We start from the raw sequence: 20,331 nt of genomic DNA, 5'->3' as shown, positions 1-20,331 counted from the left end.
TAAAGTAAATCCCTTTTTATGTTTGTGCTGCTTTATTTTTTATTTATTAGATGCTCTTTGACCTATCCACAGATGGGCCCCATCATACACTACAGGAAGTCCTACTCTGTGGTCTGCGCATCCTACTGCAGCCTCAACTCCTGCTGAGGGATGATCGGGTCCCTCAGCCTTTTCCGTGACAGCGGTCAATAAGCAGGAAACGCCCCCGAGTGACCAGCCATCGTCCTCCGTTCCAGCAGCAGTAGATATAACAGATATTCCCGCCCTTTCTTTTCAACTCTGCGCCCTCGTGTTAACTCTCCACAGTGGCAGGGAAACGGTGGGTGGGCCTTCAGTGCTTCAGGGTCTCTACCTTACTGCCCACCAGCTTACAGCACACCACAATGCCTGAGTAGAGCTTTGTGTGCTTCTGTCCTCATGGCTACACAGTATACTGAAGAACAGCTTCATGGTCCAATTCAGCCGTGTGTCTGTGCCCTTCTCTCTGCAGACTTTCCTCACTTGCACATTTAAATTAAAGAGCAATTGCGTAGGAAAATAATCATGTTTTGGGTATTATACTGTATATGTGAATAACAGTGTATAGAAATAATTGATACATTGCCTTCCTATACTAAGGAACGTATAAGAGAGAAGGACATAAACACCGGTTTCTATTTCCCATGCTCCCTGGTTCCTATTTTAGTACATAACAGCTGTCTGCCATTGCCGTAGCTTCTTTATTGTTGGTATTGGGCCTTAGTTCAAACGGTGGCGACTATTCAATGTCCACTGCTTGACCTGCAAGTGGCTCTGATGTCTGAATCAGGGGGGGATGTGCTTAGTAGAGGCTGAAGTCACAAATCACTTCACTGATTCAAATCACTTTGTTCAGCTGAGTTCAAAGATTTGTAGTCATTCATTGTGTAGTTCGTCAGTTAGCTTGCTGACGTTATAGCTCCGTGAGTTGGTTGAAAACGTTGTTTCTGGCTGACCAGGCATTTGTTCCTAACTAACCCCGATTGTGTGCTTATTATAGATTCATTTATTTATTTATATATATATATTTTATATATTTTCAAAGAATAAGTCTCACTTTTACTTTTAGAAAAAGAGAAAAAGCTTCCAGAATGAGGAATAACTGATGTGTTGTTTTTTTGTTGTTGTTGTTGTTTTTTGAGGACCGACGTGTTTAGAAACACAACAGTTCCCCGGGTAACGAGTTTGGCTGGGGTTGCTGGAGTGTAAACATCCCCAAATCCAGTTAAGAGCAGGACAGAGCCGCTTACATTAAACTCTGATATAGTAACATCTGAGCCTGGCTCTGGATGTTCCAGTCATGAATTGGGATTTTTATAACATAATCTGTGACCTCACAAAATAATGTAGTTAGCTAATGAAATGCACACTGGCATTAAATGTAATGCTAGTTTACTACTAAAAGTATTGAGTTAGCTAGGCATGCTGGGCAGGTAGCTAGGCAGACTGTTCAATCCATTCCTTACACTTTTGCTCTTGTGTTTGTGGTTTAGAAAGGCAAAACAAAAAGACAGAAAGACACTACCCACCACACTCTTTGTATAGAAAAACTACTTACCGCCCACTTTGGCTGTATTATAAGCACTGGTTACAATATGGCGCCTATTTATAGTGCATAAGCCAAAAAAGTTATTCAGCTTCCAGGTTTGCTTCTGCATCACACACATAACAATAGGCTCTGGGAAAGTTTTACAAATAGAAAATCATAATGGTTTAAATACTAGTCTAATAATACAAAGATTAATAAGTGACCTTGTTTTTAGGTGGAGATGTTCTGTCAACAATTTTATCAATGTCTCTTTCATAATGGAGAAAAATGCTCCTTGGGGCTGCGGAGGATTTTTTTGTTGCAGTACCGCAGTTGGCCACAGGGACAAATTGGCAGCAAGGCTGAGTAGCAACACCATATCCAGCTGAGCCTAGTTATGGTTGCTAAGATATTATTAGATAATCGCTGTTAGGGGGAGAGGAGTTTAACAAACTGTCAACTGGACGTTATGTCCTGCACCTCTGATTTTTATCAGTGACTTTGACAGACTGCAAACCTGCCAAATTCTGCCATTATTCAAAAAACACCAAACTATTTTATTTTTATTTCATATTAGCTAAAATCATTTTATATTTAGTTTTTTTTAAGTTTAGATAATTGTCCATTTCATTATAAATATTGCAGAGTCATACAAAGTTATATAGTAGGTGCACTGAAAACAATTTGGCAGTGTTGTTAGTAGTTTTAATTTTATTTTTTTCAATAGTGATGCATTTTCAAGAAATTGTAAAGTAAAAGTAAAAATAAATACTGGCAAATTTTGACATCCCTGAACTCCCATACCATACTGACTCAGCTTGCACTGTTTACAGCTTAGCATACAATCATACATTGTGTTTGGTTGAATGTTGAAGCCAGTTGATGCCAGTTTTTAGCAGTCTTCAAGTTAAGAAAAAACTACTTCACAAACAGCAGCAAATACATATATTTTAGTGTAGTCTTTCCTGGAATATTTTTCATAGCAAGTTTAAATAAAAGTAGATGACCAATACAAGAAGTGTTTGCTGATAATTTAACTAGTGTATCAGCAGATAAACATCTGCCGGTGGAAAGAAAGATAATGATCACTGTCTCTCAGATGTGTGTCTTAGAGGGTAATAAAATTGCAAAAAGTGACAATTAGGACTTTTATGCAACAAAGATTTAGAATAAAAATCCCAACAAAAACATATAAACTATTCTAGCATACAGTATGTAATTCTAATGGTTAAATCAAAACCCAAATACGATGTAATATGCTAAATAATGTATTTTCAAAATACAAATGTCCACATATATGGCTAACCACATCTGTCAGCTCAAAGTATATGTGTTGTTCTAGTGCATTTGTACTATCTGCTTCATACTTATGAACTGTAAATTACTAATTAAATGTGTAGGTGGTAACTGTTCACATGAATGTGGAGAGAAAAAAAAAGCTGATAATGGTGACAATCAAAAACACAGGGGTGGCATTTTACTTCTGTTCTCTGGTCTAGGTATTTTTCTTGCTTTTTTATTCTTTTAAAAGAACATGATCTTATTAAATTATGCAAAACATCTCATATCTGATGATGTATGCAGCATTTTTAAAGGGCAGTTAAGAGAAAACAACATGTACACCTGCATTCGAAATGGTCTCTTCCACTATTCTGCAAGCCTCCCCTGAATGAGTCATCCAGCTGGCTCCTCATTGGATAAGACCATGCCATCCCTAGGGATTGCCTTGCAGAGGCAGAAAGGCCTTGCTTCCATTCACAGAAACATTGGTATGCCAGCCTGCTATTTCATTCACATAAAAGACTAAATATTGCATGCTTTTTTGTCCTCTGCTCTTTTTCTCCTTTGTCTTTTTGCCTCCTCTTTTGATTTGCGAGTGCCTGCCTTTTTCTTCTCTGCTTTTGTGTTTGCCTTTGTTTCTGAGGAGAGAAGGCAGACGTGCTGTCTTTTTTTTTTTTTTTTTTTTTTTTTTTTTTTTTCTATATTTGCCAGGCAGGAAAGAGAGATGTTGGGAGGGACTGCAGTGCGAAATCTGCAGCAGAGTGAGAGCGGAAGCTGCTTATGAATGAGTGTCAGTCTTTCAGCTTTGCTAGATGCTCCTGAGGACATTTTACATGAATGGTGTCTGGCTGTGTGCTTTCCGCTACCGGGGAGACAAAGATGCTTCATTGCTGCTGGTTTTAAGGAGACTCTTGGGCTTCTTCTGTTATCCTTTTGTTTTTGTTTTTCATTGACTCATCTGCCTGAGAAACATGTCGTTCATACTGTGTTTTTTTGAATCGTACCATTCATGTAGTTCAACCAGGACCAATTGCTGGGTATTTTAGACAGGCTGTGTATCTGTATCTGCTTCCTTGTTGTGGAATTGAAATTTTTTATTCCTTTGTTGCAGAATGCTTATAGAGAATTAGTGAGACACATTTAGACAAATGGTCTCAAAACAGAGATTTTATGGAAAATGGAAAATGTTCTTTTTTTCTTTATTGTATTAATGCCTGATGATTAATATTTTGTGCAGAAACAACAATAATATTAAGTAGTCATATGTTTTTGAAAGTAGAAAACCGGAGACCAGGAGTGATGTCTGCCCATATTCTGCAGCTGTTATAAATTAACATGGACAATGTATTAATGATGTTACGTTTTTCTAGTCATGCTAAAATCTCACTATATTGTTTCTTTCAATGATTCATAGAGATTTCTTTTATAACCTTTTAAGGAAAATTACATCTTTACGGTACATTTAAATAGAGGAAAAAAAGAAGCCTGTAATTTTTGTTAGAGAAGATTTTGGCAGGCCGCTCTGCTCATAACTGTCTATATCATGGATGCTAGTTTTCATTACTTATTTCACTTCATTTATTATTAACTCTGTGATTAATTTTAATCTGTGTACCATCCTTTTATCACAACTTTTATCAGTTCATCCATTTCGTTGGACGGTAATTGTGTTTAACATGAATTCAAGCAAACTATTAGGAATAATTATTTTACTGAGTTAAATAATCAAGCTACCTCTCATTCTTCATTTCCTTTTTCTCGGAAAAACAAATAAGAGGGTAAAAATTACCGAGAATAACTATCAGACTGGGGAATTTAAAAATTGATTGGTTCTAGTGTGCTGTAAGTGGGAGTTTTTTTTCTCTCCCTCCAACAGGAAGTGATTTGCAGTGTTCAGCAAGCCTTTTGTTGAGAAGGTTTTCTCAGATCAGTGAGTCATGCTTCAGCTCTGAGCCGGCAGGCAGGCAGGCAGCAGTCAGTAGAGAGTATTTGCTCTTCCCTCGCAGTATCCGTGATCATCGACAACATAGACCTTTCTCTGTTCTCTTACTTTTTGGATTTTTGAGGCTAGAAATAAGCAGCAGCAGCAGCAGCAGCAGCAGCAGCAGCATCATCACAGCTGGAAACCAAACAAGCTGCACCACAACACTGGCAGCCTTTTAGAGACCTTTTTCCTCTCCATCCTCTTCTTCCTCTGCTTCAATGTTGTGTTTCCATGGATTGTGTCTGTATATTTCTCTCTGACGGACTGGATTGCAGCTCTGGATTTTACTGAAAGCAGATTGGACTTTGGCGACAGTAGCAGCAGCAGCTCAACACAACCACCACTGTAACCTCAATAGAGAAAATTACAGTCAGGTGGCCTGTGATTGCTAAAAGGCGTTTGCTGCCTGTACCGCTGCTGCTATGTTACAGGAGAGGGTAATCAGCACGGCTCAGCCACGTCTGCCAGCACACTTGTGAAAGAGGCAGGCTGTGCGTGTCGGTTGGTGGAGAGAGGGGAGAGAGCAAGAGAGAGAAGGGTATGCTTCACCGTACCAAATACAACCGCTTCAGGAATGAGTCAGTAACATCCGTCGATGAGCTTCTCCACGGCCTGTCCATGAACCCCAAGGTCTCGGCCACCCCCCAGTCTGCTGCCGAGACATCTTACACACCCCCGACTGAGGTCCAGCCCTCCTCCACCACCAGTGCTTCCAGCACCCCCACCAGCCACGGCTCTGACCACCTGGAAGATGGAGGCACCACCCTCTGCACCCTCATCAACAAGGTGTCCAGCCTGAAATTCAGCAACTCAGGCAGCTTGCTGGGCATCAAGGGTCTGCCCTCGGCTGTCAAGGACCTGGCTGTGTCTAAGCTGCAGGGGGGTGGGGGATCGGGCTCAGGCAGCTCCAGTGGCTCGAGCCCCAGTGCGGCGACAGCAGCGGCAGCAGCCTCTGGTGTGGGCGGCTCTCTGTGCAGCTCGGCCTCCCATTCAACCCCCTGCTCACAGCTGGAGCCAGCCGTCAGCATGAGCAAGAAGAGCAGGCTGGATGAGCTCCAGCCTGGTGGAGAGGACTGGAATCCAGGTGGAGGTGGTGGACTGGTGAGCAAACCCTCTAGAGGATGGCTACACTCGAGTGAGAAGATCTCCGGTCCAGGAGTAACATACATTGTGAAGGTTGGTGGTCTTCCTGTCTCCTTCCTTCTGTCTCATTTCTGTTTTTCTCCTCTCTCTTCTTTTCCCAGTCTTTACCAATTGTCTCTTTTCTTTCAATGAATCAAGCTCAGCTACCTGCAAGGGGGGAAAAAGGAGAGATGTTTCACTTGCACATCACAACATGCCCTTGAGTGGGTGTATGTAGGTTGGCTACAGCAGAAAGAGCAGCGACCAGAAAATATAACATTGAATAATTCAGGAAATAGAGAAGGTCAGCATCGGGGGAAAAGTAAAAGAAAAGCTTGTGATAGCAAAATAAAAACAGCGTCATTTTGAGCATGTTGTAAACATTTCAATCTATACAGTATTTCTGTCTTGTATATGTGAAGCCTCAGCGTTATGCTTTTGTAACCATGGTGATGTGTTATTTCTGTACATTGTGCATCTCTATGAGCTCTATGGCTGTTTTAGCTCGCAGATAAGTGAAATGGTGGAATCGGGGGGCGGGGGGAGAAGAAAAAAAAAAGACATACAGTTCATGTTTATCTCATCACATCCATATCTCATGTTAATGTTGGTGATTTCAGCCATCATACATCATTTAAAGGAGCACAAGTTGGCGCACAACTACGAGAGCTGTGAATGTCATCATGCCGGCAATGAGTCACTAGCATGAGGAGTGATGATGCTGAGCCCTGGCTCTTCAAGGTGTGAAGTGAATAAGAAAAAAAATGGAATAAACCATTTTCACTGAAACCATAAAGTAACAGTTCATTCACCTGAAGGTTCAGTCTTTTTTTTTATCTTCCTTTTATTCATGCAGCACATTAAAGAAAAAAAAAGAAAAAAGAATGAGCATACTGAACAGCATTGTCAGGAGAAATGTGTTGTATTCCAAATCAAGTTACACTGTATGATTGCAATCATATGACACCTACTACAACTTGTCCGAACAAAGCCTACAGTATCTGTGACCAGCGTGACATTCCATTAACGGCATTAAGGCCAAGAGCGCTTATTTGTCCGGTCAATGCTGCTGAAAGCATCCACACTGTGAGAGGGGAAATGGGTCTGGTCTGCGCTTCCCCAACCCCCTGCTTTTCCTGTGGTTTGGGTCCTGTGTGTATTGAGTTCAACGTGGTGTTCTGCTCACAGCGCTTTTAATTAGCGTCATGTGGTCACTCCTCACACATCATGCACCATTACTCTAAAGGGACGTTGATTGACAGTGACACTGTTTACACTTTTAGCCCATGGTAGCTGTTTTTGTTCCCATCACATCAGATAGGAAAAGTTTTGTCACTATTGCACTGTTTTGATTGAGGTTAGAGGTCAAAATTTGCAAGATATTGTTTCTCCAGGCTATCTAGGGACGTTATGTGACAAAACATTCACAAATTATTCAGATGTATGTTGCAGTTTCATAATAGCTGAATAACTGAATGGTGTAAAACCCTTTTTCATGAACTCTCTCAACAGTTTCTTGCAGTATATAGTTTACTGTGATTGTTTACTGCACGTTATAATCCGTGCCTGTTCATCATGCGTCTTTGGTGTAGATTTTTCATGTTATTCAGCATTTATTAATACTCATTTGATTGACTTGTTTCATTTAACCTGTTTATTGATAAAAAAAAATGTTCTGCCCTCATGACCTGACATATTCTATCTAGACTGTACAGAACTGGACTGTATATATGATGTAATGTTGTCTAAAGTAACAGCCACACACATCACAGAACAACACGTTTTGTGACAACTTTAAAAATCTTTAACTTAATGATGTGAAAGCCACTTTTTATATATTTAGATTAATGATTACAGTAAGCAAAAACTGTAGTCAGTGTGATATATGACTTCATGTTTTACAAGTCTTTACTAGTCTTCTTAGTGCATTTGAAGGACTACAGATGTAGCTATAAAGGTGATCACTCTGATGTTGTGTTGTTTACAGGGATCATTTATGGGTTCTTCAGAGCCGGCCTCCCATCGCTTTTCATAATTAATCTGGAGTTCAGTTTTACTGTGCAAGTCATGTACTTGTTTGTTGTACAGCTTGAGAGAAAGAAGTGTCCATGTTGTGCTCAGAATAGGTCTCTACCAATTTTAGAACTGTTTGATATATTTTTGGCCTTGCTGAACTGTTCAAACTCACTGTTCTAATAATAGATAACATCAAAAATTTGCAAACGTCATGTTGACAAAAAGGCGTTTGTTTGCTGGCGCTTGCAAAACTATCACCGGAGGGAAACGGCCTCATAATATGAAAGTTATGACCGTAATAACTAACTTCTTTATGAAAAGGAGTGGAAATAGAAACATTAGACTGTGTGTTTTGTTTACAACCAGATTATGAATGTGATTCTTATAAGGATAGGAACTCGTCAGCACAAAATGTTCCCAGTCTGTGCAGTATTAATCAGAAGAGGTGTTGTAATGTGAGTAGGTGGCTGGCACTGAAGATGATTTTATGGGATAGGAGGACTACAGTCACCTTAGAGGCTCATGTGGCATAATAACACTGATGCAGATTCAAAATAAATTAATGGTGAACAAGCTATTGGTTTGTTTTTTTTCCCAACTTTGCATCAACTTTGTGCCAAACCTTAGCTTTATGAACTCCTAGGTGGTCTAGGTGGATGTTTCTATTTTTAGATAGAAATTAGACAACCAAGATACCAGCTGAGTGGGAAAATCAATCAGTACACAAGTTACTTAATGAAAACACATTTCCTAGTGTAAGATGGGTTTAACTTGACTCGCAACTCTTATTTAAGTGCACGAGAAGATGAAAATGGGATGAAAGGATAATTACTAAAATTACCAATTTAACATTCAGACACATTTCTTATATATTAATTATAAGATCAGTGTAATGCTCACAATCTAAGATTAAAGACATTGAAAAGGTCACTGGATATAGACATTTTACTGACAAGTTAAAAGAGACAAACAACAAATCTAGATGTTAGTATTTACAACATATGGAGGTGGCTGTTCAAAGCAGTTTTTTTATCATTATCAATCATGCAAAAAAGAAAAAGATTCTGGTCGTAAACCCAAGATAACGATTCAGGATGTGCTTTTTCTGTACATGATGATGTGCTAGTCATGAAAACCTGAATGTAACTTTTTGCATCTTATTGAATATTTATTTTACACAGGCTTTTCATTGTTTCTTTCCAGTACCTGGGTTGTATAGAAGTCCTACGGTCGATGAGATCTCTGGATTTCACCACAAGATCACAGATAACAAGGTATGTTGACACTTGGTTTTCTAACTTTTTTTTAGGATTTACTAGATTTCCTTAACACTGGGATTTGTTCATTATTAAGACTCAACCTCATATTTGTTAATGAAAAGCTAGAGACGGTTTAAATAAAAATCAGGATTTTTTCAACACCCACTCACAGGTACATTTCTTGTGCCAGTAAAGTCACTGCAAAGAGTTTATCATGAAACACTTAACCAATATGTCAGATTCCCAATGTATATGTCTTATGTCATTGCTCATGTTTTATTCTGATGCAGAAAATATAGCAATAGACAGTGCAATACAAAAAAAGTGGTATCACTTGAAAGTAATTTTAAAAAACCTGTAGCAGTCTTGCAAATGAGCTATTTGCTTTTTAAGAAGTCTTAAAAAAAATTCAATTCTCAAACCAATCTATATTATCCTAGGTTTAGCAAATGTAGGCACACACACTTTTGAAGACTGAATCTCATTTAAAATTGTTTTGAAATGTATCTTGTGTAAATGCTTCCCACTAGTGTATAAATATAATGTCATCTACATCCCAAAAAGGATAATAGTAACTATTTGCTGCCCAATTACTATTTTTATCATAATCAACTCAATGGCATGTGGCTCTTATCCATCATGAAGCATTATTTCTGAAAATAACTGTTTGCTTCTAAAGGGCAGCCTGAGCTCAAGCCCACTTTCATTGATATATTTCATTAACTTTCTACAGTAACTTGTCACATTAATGGGGATCTGCACTTTCAACACACTAGTCAGGTGATACCTGTCCATCAAAAGCTATACTGCACTAGCCTCACATTACTAAACATTCAAAACATTACTAAACACTGCATTAATAAAGGCATCATTTTAAACTATATTCACAGCTCCTTGAACCTACAGACCAATTTCCAAACTCACATTATAGTAGGAAATAATATTTAATTTGCCATTTTCTGAATGAACTTCATGGAAAGCTTATTTTTACCATTAGCTACCATGCTAGCTACATGCTAACGTATGTTAGCAAGAAATAATGTAATTATAGGTAACTCAAGTTACTGTCACTAATTTAGAGTCAAGTCAGGAGACATAAAGCTTAACTTTTAACATGTAGGAAACTGAGATAAATTCAGGTTTTGTAATTGGCTAGTTGCTTAACAAGACGCTAACTGTACCATGCTCCTAACTGGGTTTGTGTTTGTTTTTAACTGCAGCAGACACTCAATGATGTTAGTGTTTCAGGGACTGACATTGAGTAGCAATGGGACTGGGAGCAGCAAGTGACAAGATGAAAAGGAGAGCAGCAGACAGAAAAAATGTAGAACAAGGAGAGAAAGTTTCAACAGAAATAAGTAGAGAAACATTTTTGAATTTGACTTTGAAAAATTGGATCGTATCAGTTCAAATTTGTCTTCAATATGACCAAATGTTTTGGTTTCAACATTAAAAACATGTATCTGAAATGTTGTGCCCAAAGGTCTTATATCATAACTACTAAATACATTAATTTTCAGTTCTCATCTACAATCTAAAAATTCTAGAAAACTCAATTTAAAGATGTGAATGTGTTTTAATATAATATATTTAGAGTACATTTGGGGTACGGTGCTTTTTATTTTGACCAATAAAAAACAACAATTACTGCATGTCAGTTTTGCTACTTAGTATATCTCAACTTTGAACCTCAATATCTCAAAACCACTCAGATCGCAGATATAATCTTATAATTTCAAGGTCATGATTTGTTTACATGGAATTTTCTGTGAGTCCATCTCCTATCTTTGAAATCATTGACCAATGTGTAGTGAGCCAAAGGACAACAGTGAATCGGTTTGTGTCATGTCCACTTTTCTGCTTGACTTCCTGAAGTCAGTCCAGTGTTGACGTTAGCTAGCAAGGCCACACAGTTGTAGCCTCTCTCTCTCTCTCTCTGGCTCGCTGTTTGTTTCCTTTTCTCTCTAATAAAGAGAGTGATAGTGAAGAAGAGATAGAGACAGAGAGAGAAAGCATTTGTCTTGTGCCATTTCTATTATTAGATTTCTCCTTAGGATACAGAAATTAACATTTCTGTTTCTTTCATGAAACCAATATTCACTTCTGAATCAAAGCAGCTGTATCTTTAGCCACAGTTTTATTCACGTTATTGTCTTTTACATAAAAAATGTTAGCATGGTGGTGGCTGCTACAGATAAAACTCTGTGTCTTAAAAAGTTCTGAATGTCACTCTATGATGTATAACAATTAACACATACCAGACACAGTTGTATGAGTTAAATTGGTGCAGGGCATTCACTTTTGACCAATGCATTTTCATTCTGCTAGTAATAACCTGCAGAGTTCAATGACACTATCAATACTATCTTTTTTTGTTCAGAGCATTTAGTTATTGATGTTTATTCATGGATAAGTCATATTTTATCCTCTGTATGTTAATAGACACAATATGAAAACAGACTGTAGCACCAGCAAATTAATCAATACAACTCTGATCCAATTCTAGCCCACACAAAAACATACATAAATAAATATACAATAAATAAAATGTACATCTTAGTGACAAGCTAAATACAAATAAATAAATAAACTAAGTAACTAAAGTAAAACAGTAACGACAGGTACATTAAAAACAAGGCATTCGAACATTAGAAAAGCCCAGCAACTCTCAAATCATCCCCATGCAAAGACTAACAGTAAGATTTATAAATGATTGAAGGGTAAAAATCAAAATATCGAATTATTAGATATTACCTAAAGATTAGAAGCAGCCACAACACCCGTGTACCCTAAAATGAAATCTACCTGACAGTTCAACGCCCTCTCTACAAATGAGTGAAACTATCTGTCCTCACTTAAAAGTGAAACTGTCAAAATATGAAATTTTGGGGCCCCAGAATATATAAAACACATTCCCACTATTTTTCTTTTCTTTATTTAACTCCAATATAGCAAAATATATTTATTTGCAAAGAAATCATCTCGATTAATGACTCTAAATACAGTCTGACTTAATGCCAAAATAACTGTGATTCTGTGGTTGTCTATGGTCACCATATTGGCTTCACCCTCCTCTCTCCTTCCCTCTAGGGAAGCCATCAGTCTGGTTTGTGAGGCTGTTCCAGGGACCAAAGGAGCTCTGCGGAAGAGAAAGGTACATGGGTGGACAGAGAGGGAAGGAGGGAGGGAGGGAGGGATAGAAAGATGGAGTGATCACAGGCGAAACGATGCCCACACTGAGAGAGCAGAGAAAATGAATGTTAGTGAAAGGTACAGTAGACAGAAAAAGAGGAAACAGCATTAGATATTCATTTACCATTCCACGTTCTATATATAGTATTGCCTCTGTAAGTTCTTTTTCTCACATCCTTCCTTCATGTAAAAAGAAAGAAAACAGAGACAGATAGAGAGAGGAAGAAATGATGAGAGAGAGAGAGAGAGAGATTGTACTTGGGAGAAGAGAGCGGCTGAGGAGAGAGGAAAGAGATGAAGAGGTATGGGACTGTATGTGCGTGGGCGTAGCTCCAGCCCACGATGCATTGCACACCGCGCACAGTGCTTAGTGACTCATGTAGTGCACAATATCTGTGATCAGGAGGCTGAGCTAGTGTGTGTGTGTGTGCACGCGTGTTTGTGTGAATGTCTGTCTTCTGTGTGTGTGTGTGTGTGTGTGTGTGCATGTGCATGAACATGTTGTGTGTCCACAGCGTGTGAGGAGACTGTGTCTTAATGTGGGGTGTGAAATGAAGCATTACTCTGCTCTCTAGAGCTTGTTCAAATGTCAGGGAAGAGTATATAACACAAAATCAGCGCCGACTAATTTCCCTCTGGGAATAGATAATATAAGATATAAGCTAATGTTATTTTGGTTGTGTGACAGATGCACTATGGCGACATCAGCTTGATACTGAGAATTATGAATTGGTTTGGCTAATTTTACCTGGCCTCTCTGCCTCCTCTATTCATCAAAATCACCATTAACAACAGTATTTAAAGTATCCAACACTTGTGTGTCCCAGACTATAATCAATACAAATTGTTCAGTATTCATTCTGTAGTGGTGAATGTAAAATACTGTTCAGAATCATTGGTAAAATCACACTTTAACGCTGTGATTTGTTTTATTTTTGTCTCTCTGTGTCCTCCTCTGATCCTCTCAGCCACCGTCCAAAGCTCTGTCCAGTATCCTGGGAAAGAGCAACCTGCAGTTTGCTGGCATGTCCATCAACCTAAATATCTCCACCAGTAGCCTCAACCTGATGACCCCTGACTGCAAACAGGTAGGTTTGCAACCTTTGTAAACAATAATAAGACTATATTAGGCCAAATACATGTAGTAAAAAGGTTACTACTAGTAGTACGTGTAAAAGAAATAGTAGCACCATTGTAAAAGAGGCTCTGTCACAAACCACATAGTGTATGGTAGTGTCTAGACATAGTGTGTAGACCACGTGTAAGTAGGTCTTACGTTTTAGAATATTTACCACACGTTTCCCCCAAGAATGAATCTCAATACTCAACTGAAGAAAGATTGTTTTGCTGTGGGAAAAAAGTGATCAGTAGACATTTGTTTCCAAATTTAGGTTACTGCCATAGAGGAAATCTATTTTTAGCTGTTGCTAAGGTGATAAGATGTATTTTAAAATTCAGGATGTTTTTTGGGGGGAGGGGAGGTGGGGGGAGCATGTAATAAAAGAGGAAGAGAAGCAAGAGTAGCAAGAGACATTTCCAGATGTCCACAATGTAACTTTCTCTATGCACTATATATGACTATATTTAGTCAGTTATTTGGATAATAGAATAGTTTCCTTTCTGGCAGGGCTGGCCAGTGGTAGTGTCATGTATTTCCGTGTCCTTCTTGTTACTATCAGCAGATGGTGCCAGAGTGAAAAATAATCCAAATCCTACACATAGTAACTCAGACCAGACACAGTAACATTTCTTGATATCTTGAGAAAGCCGAAGACACTTGAGAAAAGCTGCTGACAAAGCATCAGAACTGAGGACTGACCCTGATTCTCTGTAACCCCTCTCTTTCTGATCCCAACCTCTGAATTGTAGCTTCAGAAAAGTTGCACTAGTTAAGATAAACTGTTGTTTTTTGGGTTTTTTTTTTACCTTTGTTGGCTCTCATCAGGCTGAATTGATAAAGCAGCTGATAATGTAAACTTGCAGTGTTCTTCTAGATATTGTAGCTGCTGCATTTTTTCTAGATAATCTGTAAATAGCATTGAAACAGAAAGTTATTTATATGTATCGGAAGTTAAACTATCACTATCTAATCAACTATACTGGTTTCATTCTTTTGAGATAAAGTCAGTCTATCAAACCCAAACTTTTTGCTTTTACATTTCCGTTCAGATTAAACAAACAAGATACAAAGTGCTAACTACTGTATGTAAGCTTTAGAGGTTTTGACAGACATATTTTTGTACTTTGGACAGAACCAGGCTAGCTGTTTCCTCCCTGCTTCCAGTCTTTACACTAAGCTAAGATAATTGCCTCCTGGCTCCAGCTCCATACTTAACGAACAGACATGAGAGTGGTATAGATCCTCTCATGTTACTCTCAGCAAGAAAGCAAATATTTCCCAAAATGTCGAACTACACCTGAAAACTTCTGATATGGCTGCCTCACAGATACAGGGTGATAGTCTGTTGTTGAAGTAGTAGTGGGTAAAAGAAATGAACCATATTCTGATACACATTTTAACACATATACAGTATGTGTATAAAATGTGTGCACAATGAATGCATGTGCATCTGTGTGTATGTAGAAGCATTGGTTAATATGTATCATATGCACTGAATAACTTGTATAATTTGTCTCCTGACAGATCATAGCCAACCATCATATGCAGTCCATCTCCTTTGCATCAGGTGGAGACCCTGTAAGTAACTCAATGGCCTGTGTTTTGCAATAATGAAAAACTATCTCATGGCAAAAAGATGTAATTTACAAATGATTTTTTTCATTTATTTTAGTCTAGATTTAATTACTTTGAATGACATACTGTTCAATGTTCAGTATAGTCCTGTTCCATAAGAAGTTTATCTCTCTTTAAACATGACAACAAGGTTAATATCCAAATGGTATTACATTATTAGTAAGTTATTCCATTTTTATAAAGTACAAATTTCAAACTTCTTCTTGTTGTTATCAAAAACACTGTGTAATAGCTGTGACTTGACAGGAAAGTGGTGGTATTAACTTTTAAAATATTGTATAATATAATGTGTATTTTTTTCAGGACACGACAGATTACGTTGCCTATGTAGCAAAGGACCCTGTTAACAGAAGAGGTAGGTTTTCATTCCCTTAATACTCTTTAGGGTGTTTCATATCTTGCATGCAACGTGTTCATTTAAATGTGTTGTTCTGACCCTCATCAGCGTGCCACATCCTGGAGTGCTCTGACGGTCTGGCCCAGGATGTCATCAGCACCATTGGCCAAGCATTTGACCTTCGCTTCCAGCAGTACCTGCAGTGTCCCTCAAGCAAGCTGTCCTCCACACATGACAGGTGAGGTGTCTATTGTAAATCTAGTACACACCCAAGACACAAAGCACAAACAGACAGTATTGAGTTTCATGGTCAAAACATGTTTTTCTCAGGGTATTAAACATGGAGGAGTTAGCATGGACCGAGGAAGAGGAAGAGTCAGCAGAGCACCCTTACTATAACAACATCCCCGGAAAGATGCCACCCCCTGGCGGCTTCATCGACACCCGGCTGACCAATCAGAATGCAGCAGATGGATGCCAGGTAGAGGAACCTGAACAGAGTAACATTTGTTCCCATGTGGACACATTCTGGACATTTGCGATTATATAATAAATATTTCTGAAATATGAGCTCATAATTCCCTATTTCTTAATTCAGAAATATCTTAAACATCCACTGTGTGTGTGTCTGTCTGTCATCAGATGGGCCCAGGCTCAGTCGATCAGACATATTATCAGGGGCGGCACTGTGGAGAAAACTGGGGAGATGAGAGAAAGCCCATCTTCATACAACAGGGTAAGAAGATCCATACAGTTCACTACATAAATATATATATATATATATACATATTTAATTTAACATTTCATCAATTCATTATTATGATTGTTTCTCCACATGTCTAGGATCATTTGATATAAGCAGTCTACCCGAGAGTAAAAGTCAGGCACCAAAAACAGGAGAGATGCCCACATATGTGAACACCCAGCAGATTGATGCTCAGGTGCTGGCAGCACTCCAGGCAGAGGCAGAAAATGTGACAAAGGGCATGGCAGCTGCAGCCAAAGAGAGCCCACAGAAGGACCTGTTTGACATGAGTAAGTCTTGGTTGGAGTGCATTGAAGTTTTTGTTGGGCATGTGGTTTGAATAGAGGATTTAGAAGCAGTTATTGATTTAAAATGATTTGTGCGTTGCCTTTTAGAATAACATCATCATAAGATGACTTTCCAATCAGAGTTCTTAATTATAGAGGTTTCCTAGCTTCCGTTTCTCAGTGACTTTGGTGTGGAAAGACAGTATAATAACATCGTGTCAGCATGAAGACAATAGGAGGACAGTGTTACCGTCAATGAACAGCTTTATTCTTTCCTCCTTCAACTTCGAACTAAGCTTTGCTATTTTTATACATGAAAGATTAGTTTCATAATGATGTGTGTAACCATGTACGGAGAATCCATGACACAAATTACATGTGAGCAGTGAATTAAACCTTTTAAAACTGAACTGTTCTTACATGAAATTTAAGCAGCCCTGAATAAAAATTGTGGGTACAGAAAGTGGATGAATGGACATAGAGAATAAATCATAAATCATTCAGGCTTACACATACAACACAGTGGCATCAGCATATCATTGCCTCACTTTACAAATGATATACAATGACATATGATGTAAATAGATATCTATATCTGTACATACAGATATGCACACACATTTTTAAGGTACTCCACTAATGAGACTACTCTGAGGATGAGAAGTTATTTCCATGAATAATGTCCTCTTTAGTTTGAACAATAAATCTTTATGTGTACTTTATGTATACAACAGTTTTTTTTTGCAAATTATTGCAGGTATTTTTGTGTGTTAGGAAAATGTTGCATGTGCACATTTATCAGTGGATTTGTTAAATAAAACTAAATGGCTAAAAGAGGTCATATCAGTTGTACCACAACAGAAAATGATATTCATTAGATGCCATAGTTTTGTGTATCCTCTAGATGACAGCAGGGTATTTCGAAAATCTGAGTGTCTGATATTGATATCCTGATCTGGAAATACTGCTGTCAGGTGCCCCGAGTCAGAGAAACAATGCATTTTCATTAAAGCACAAATTAAAGTATACTTATATATTCAACACATCATCTTCTTTTGCTTGGTTTTAGGTAAATCCCTCCTTCTGAAGCTGATAAGCTAATGGCTACAGAAATTTCACTGTTTCCTTTCTTTCAAACATGGATCTTATATGATGATGTTCTAGCACCATTACAATTTTTTGCATGCTTTATCCCATTTGGTTTAAACACTATTGAGTGCCAAATAAAAAGGATCTTGAGGATCTTGACTTCTTTAATGTGATGTATTTCCTGTTGAAACGATGTTGGTGCAGGATATTACATTACACAGGATCAATTTAAACCTGTAAATCAAAGGGATATCAGTAAGGGGGTCACCAGATTCCCTGTTTCCTTGGAAGTGACAGTTTTCCAGGAGGTTAAAGTGCCCACTTCATGGGAAATAAAGGTCCCTAGCCAGATTCAAATCTCAGATGCTGCGTCTACTGAATGTGGCATGTCTCTCTTCCTGTAGAATCTAGTCCTCAACAGCAGTCTTTTTCTTGGAGGAGGACAACATTTACTAAATTCACATTATCCTTCTGACAATTACAATATTTTTTTTACCATTATAAAGAAATGAGGACACTGTTCTCAAGCAAAAGAAATGGTTAACAACCATGTAGTTTTGAGACATATTTAGATTTTTATACCAACAATTATAGCTGAATTTTATTGATTAGCACACCTTATATGTTAAAAATTCAGTTTTCTGTTGTACATACCCTTCCTCTCATAATTCATCATTTCGGCACCTATACCAGAGCCCTTCGAGGATGCCATTCAGTCTCAGTCCCATCCGCCGTCCCAGGGGCAGGCCCAGTCCCAGGTATCCAGTCTTCACAAGGCCGCATCTGTGGACAACTCAAGCCCCCTTCTTGTGCGCTCGCTGGCCTTCCGGGCACAGGAGGAGCTGGAGGGCCAGCCTTGGTACCATGGCAAAATGAGCCGCCGCGATGCTGAAAAACTCCTGAAAGAAGACGGGGACTTCCTGGTTCGTAAGAGCACTACCAACCCAGGGTCCTACGTACTGACGGGCATGCACAATGGACTTGCCAAACACCTACTGCTGGTGGACCCTGAGGGCACGGTAAGAGTTGAATAGAAGGACATGTAGAGTGTGTTACAGGTATGCAGGATGCTAGACACTGAGACGAGACAAAGAGAGAAATGACAAGTTTGAGAATGTGTCAGTGAGCAGGAATACAGGAAATGAAAGATTTCTCATTTTGCAAGAAAAACCACTCAACTTTGTCAAAATTAAACTCCTTACAAGGCCAAGACAGACTTCTAACATCTTTTTCTCTTTTCCAAGGTACGGACAAAAGATCATATATTTGACAGCATTAGCCACCTTATTGGCCATCACCGTGACAACAATCTGCCGATTGTGTCAGCTGGGAGTGAACTGTGTCTCTTACAGCCGGTTGGAAGGAAACAGTGATGCTTGCAATGCCTGATGGGAAAGAGGAAGCTCTGAACAGTCTCTCCTACCATCCTGAAACTTGAAGATGAAACAGAGAAGAGAAGATGCTCAAAGGCTCAACGCGCTGACAGTGTTTTTTGGAGAATTTGGCCACAGTTACTTTACTGGAGGCACTGGAAGGCGCAAGATTTGTTTAAGATAAAAAAAAAATATTTATAGAACTGTTATTATTTTGTTGTGATGATGACTGAAATGCTATATTTTTGAGAAGACATAGGTGCATTTGGACATAATATCTTGATTTGGTGTTTTAAAAGATTAAAAAAAAAAGACAGTTGTTCTTGTAGTTTAGATGAAGTGCAAATCAAACCTCAAAGAGGTATTAACAAGAGTATTTTAGAATAAAAACCTGAAATTTTAGTTTTGTCTGTCAAGCACAACCACATTTCTACAGGAACCGTTGGCTAAGAGGTTGAGGAAACAAAAACAGTTTGGACAACAAATGCTATTTATATTGAATTACTTTAGGAAAAATGTCCTTTAATCTCACCAATAGCGTGACAGCTCACTCAATTAGTCACTATATGAAATCTGCTTTTATCGGGGATTAGAACTGAATGTGTTTTGCTTTGCAGTAGTCACAAAGTGTTGGGGTGCAAACAGGCATCCTTCATAGTGCTGTCAATGGCTTTAAAGATAAACTTTTTAAAAAGTATTTTCTTGTGTCACTGCAGTCGCATGACTTAAAAAATCAACTGTTCTTGTGGACATTGTTCGTAGACCTTGATACCCCTTTATTTGAAAGAGGTGCTTGTGTATGCTGACACTGTAAAAATATTTATGCTTTTCAAACGGTGATTATTTCTGAATTGGTTTTCTCTGGATTCTTCTTTTAGGTGTGTAGTCGATGATTAGTTTTGGGGCTTGAGTCATGCAATGGATATTCTCACATTCTTAATTGACTTTTTTTTGTGAACTTTTAAAAGTTATTATCATCATTATTTGAATGACCACAAATGAATAGCACAATCAGAAACTTCGATCATCTGTGTCAGTTGTACCAAGACAATTCACCAATGTGTTGAGATGTAATTTACACTTTTTATCGAAGAGGCTGAATTAGACAAATGTGGAGTTTACACGGAGTGTACTCAATACAGAATGTTCAATATTAGATATATAGATCACGTTCACTTATTGATGTTCAACAAAAAGATTTTATTTCTCAGTGTGTGTATACATCTAATTGCAAGACGATTGCCACTAGATGTCATCACAGAGATGCTTCTTCTCTTTTTTACCCCTGTCAGTCACAATCACTTCAATTCTCTTGTGTTATCACTTACTGTAGTAGTATCAAAGG

At 38.3% G+C, this 20,331-nt stretch overlaps 1 protein-coding gene across 1 annotated transcript; it reads left to right on the top strand.

Annotated features, from left to right (window-relative positions):
* Nucleotides 1-1,591: 1,591 nt before the first annotated feature.
* shc3 (SHC (Src homology 2 domain containing) transforming protein 3) lies at nt 1,592-19,837 on the top strand. The gene is made up of 12 exons (XM_044334017.1): nt 1,592-5,987; nt 9,153-9,223; nt 12,299-12,362; nt 13,369-13,488; nt 15,045-15,098; nt 15,459-15,510; nt 15,601-15,730; nt 15,823-15,973; nt 16,135-16,228; nt 16,336-16,527; nt 18,307-18,632; nt 18,858-19,837. Exons 1-12 carry the CDS (start codon nt 5,352-5,354, stop codon nt 18,984-18,986), a joined length of 2,019 nt encoding a protein of 672 aa, XP_044189952.1. The 5' UTR covers nt 1,592-5,351; the 3' UTR covers nt 18,987-19,837.
* The last annotated feature ends 494 nt before the right edge of the window (nt 19,838-20,331 follow it).

This window comes from Thunnus albacares, chromosome 18, assembly GCF_914725855.1.
Source record: "Thunnus albacares chromosome 18, fThuAlb1.1, whole genome shotgun sequence".
Lineage (NCBI taxonomy): Eukaryota > Metazoa > Chordata > Actinopteri > Scombriformes > Scombridae > Thunnus > Thunnus albacares.
The sequence above is the reverse complement of the archived record's forward strand: the minus strand, read 5'-3'. Positions and strand labels throughout refer to the sequence as shown.

Excerpts from the sequence above, each read along its gene's own strand:
- shc3 (XM_044334017.1), top strand. The coding sequence starts at position 5,352 with ATGCTTCACCGTACCAAATACAACCGCTTCAGGAATGAGTCAGTAACA. Across the intron at positions 15,511-15,600 it reads GGACCCTGTTAACAGAAGAG|CGTGCCACATCCTGGAGTGC; the intron begins GTAGGTTTTCAT and ends GACCCTCATCAG. Across the intron at positions 15,974-16,134 it reads ATGCAGCAGATGGATGCCAG|ATGGGCCCAGGCTCAGTCGA; the intron begins GTAGAGGAACCT and ends GTCTGTCATCAG.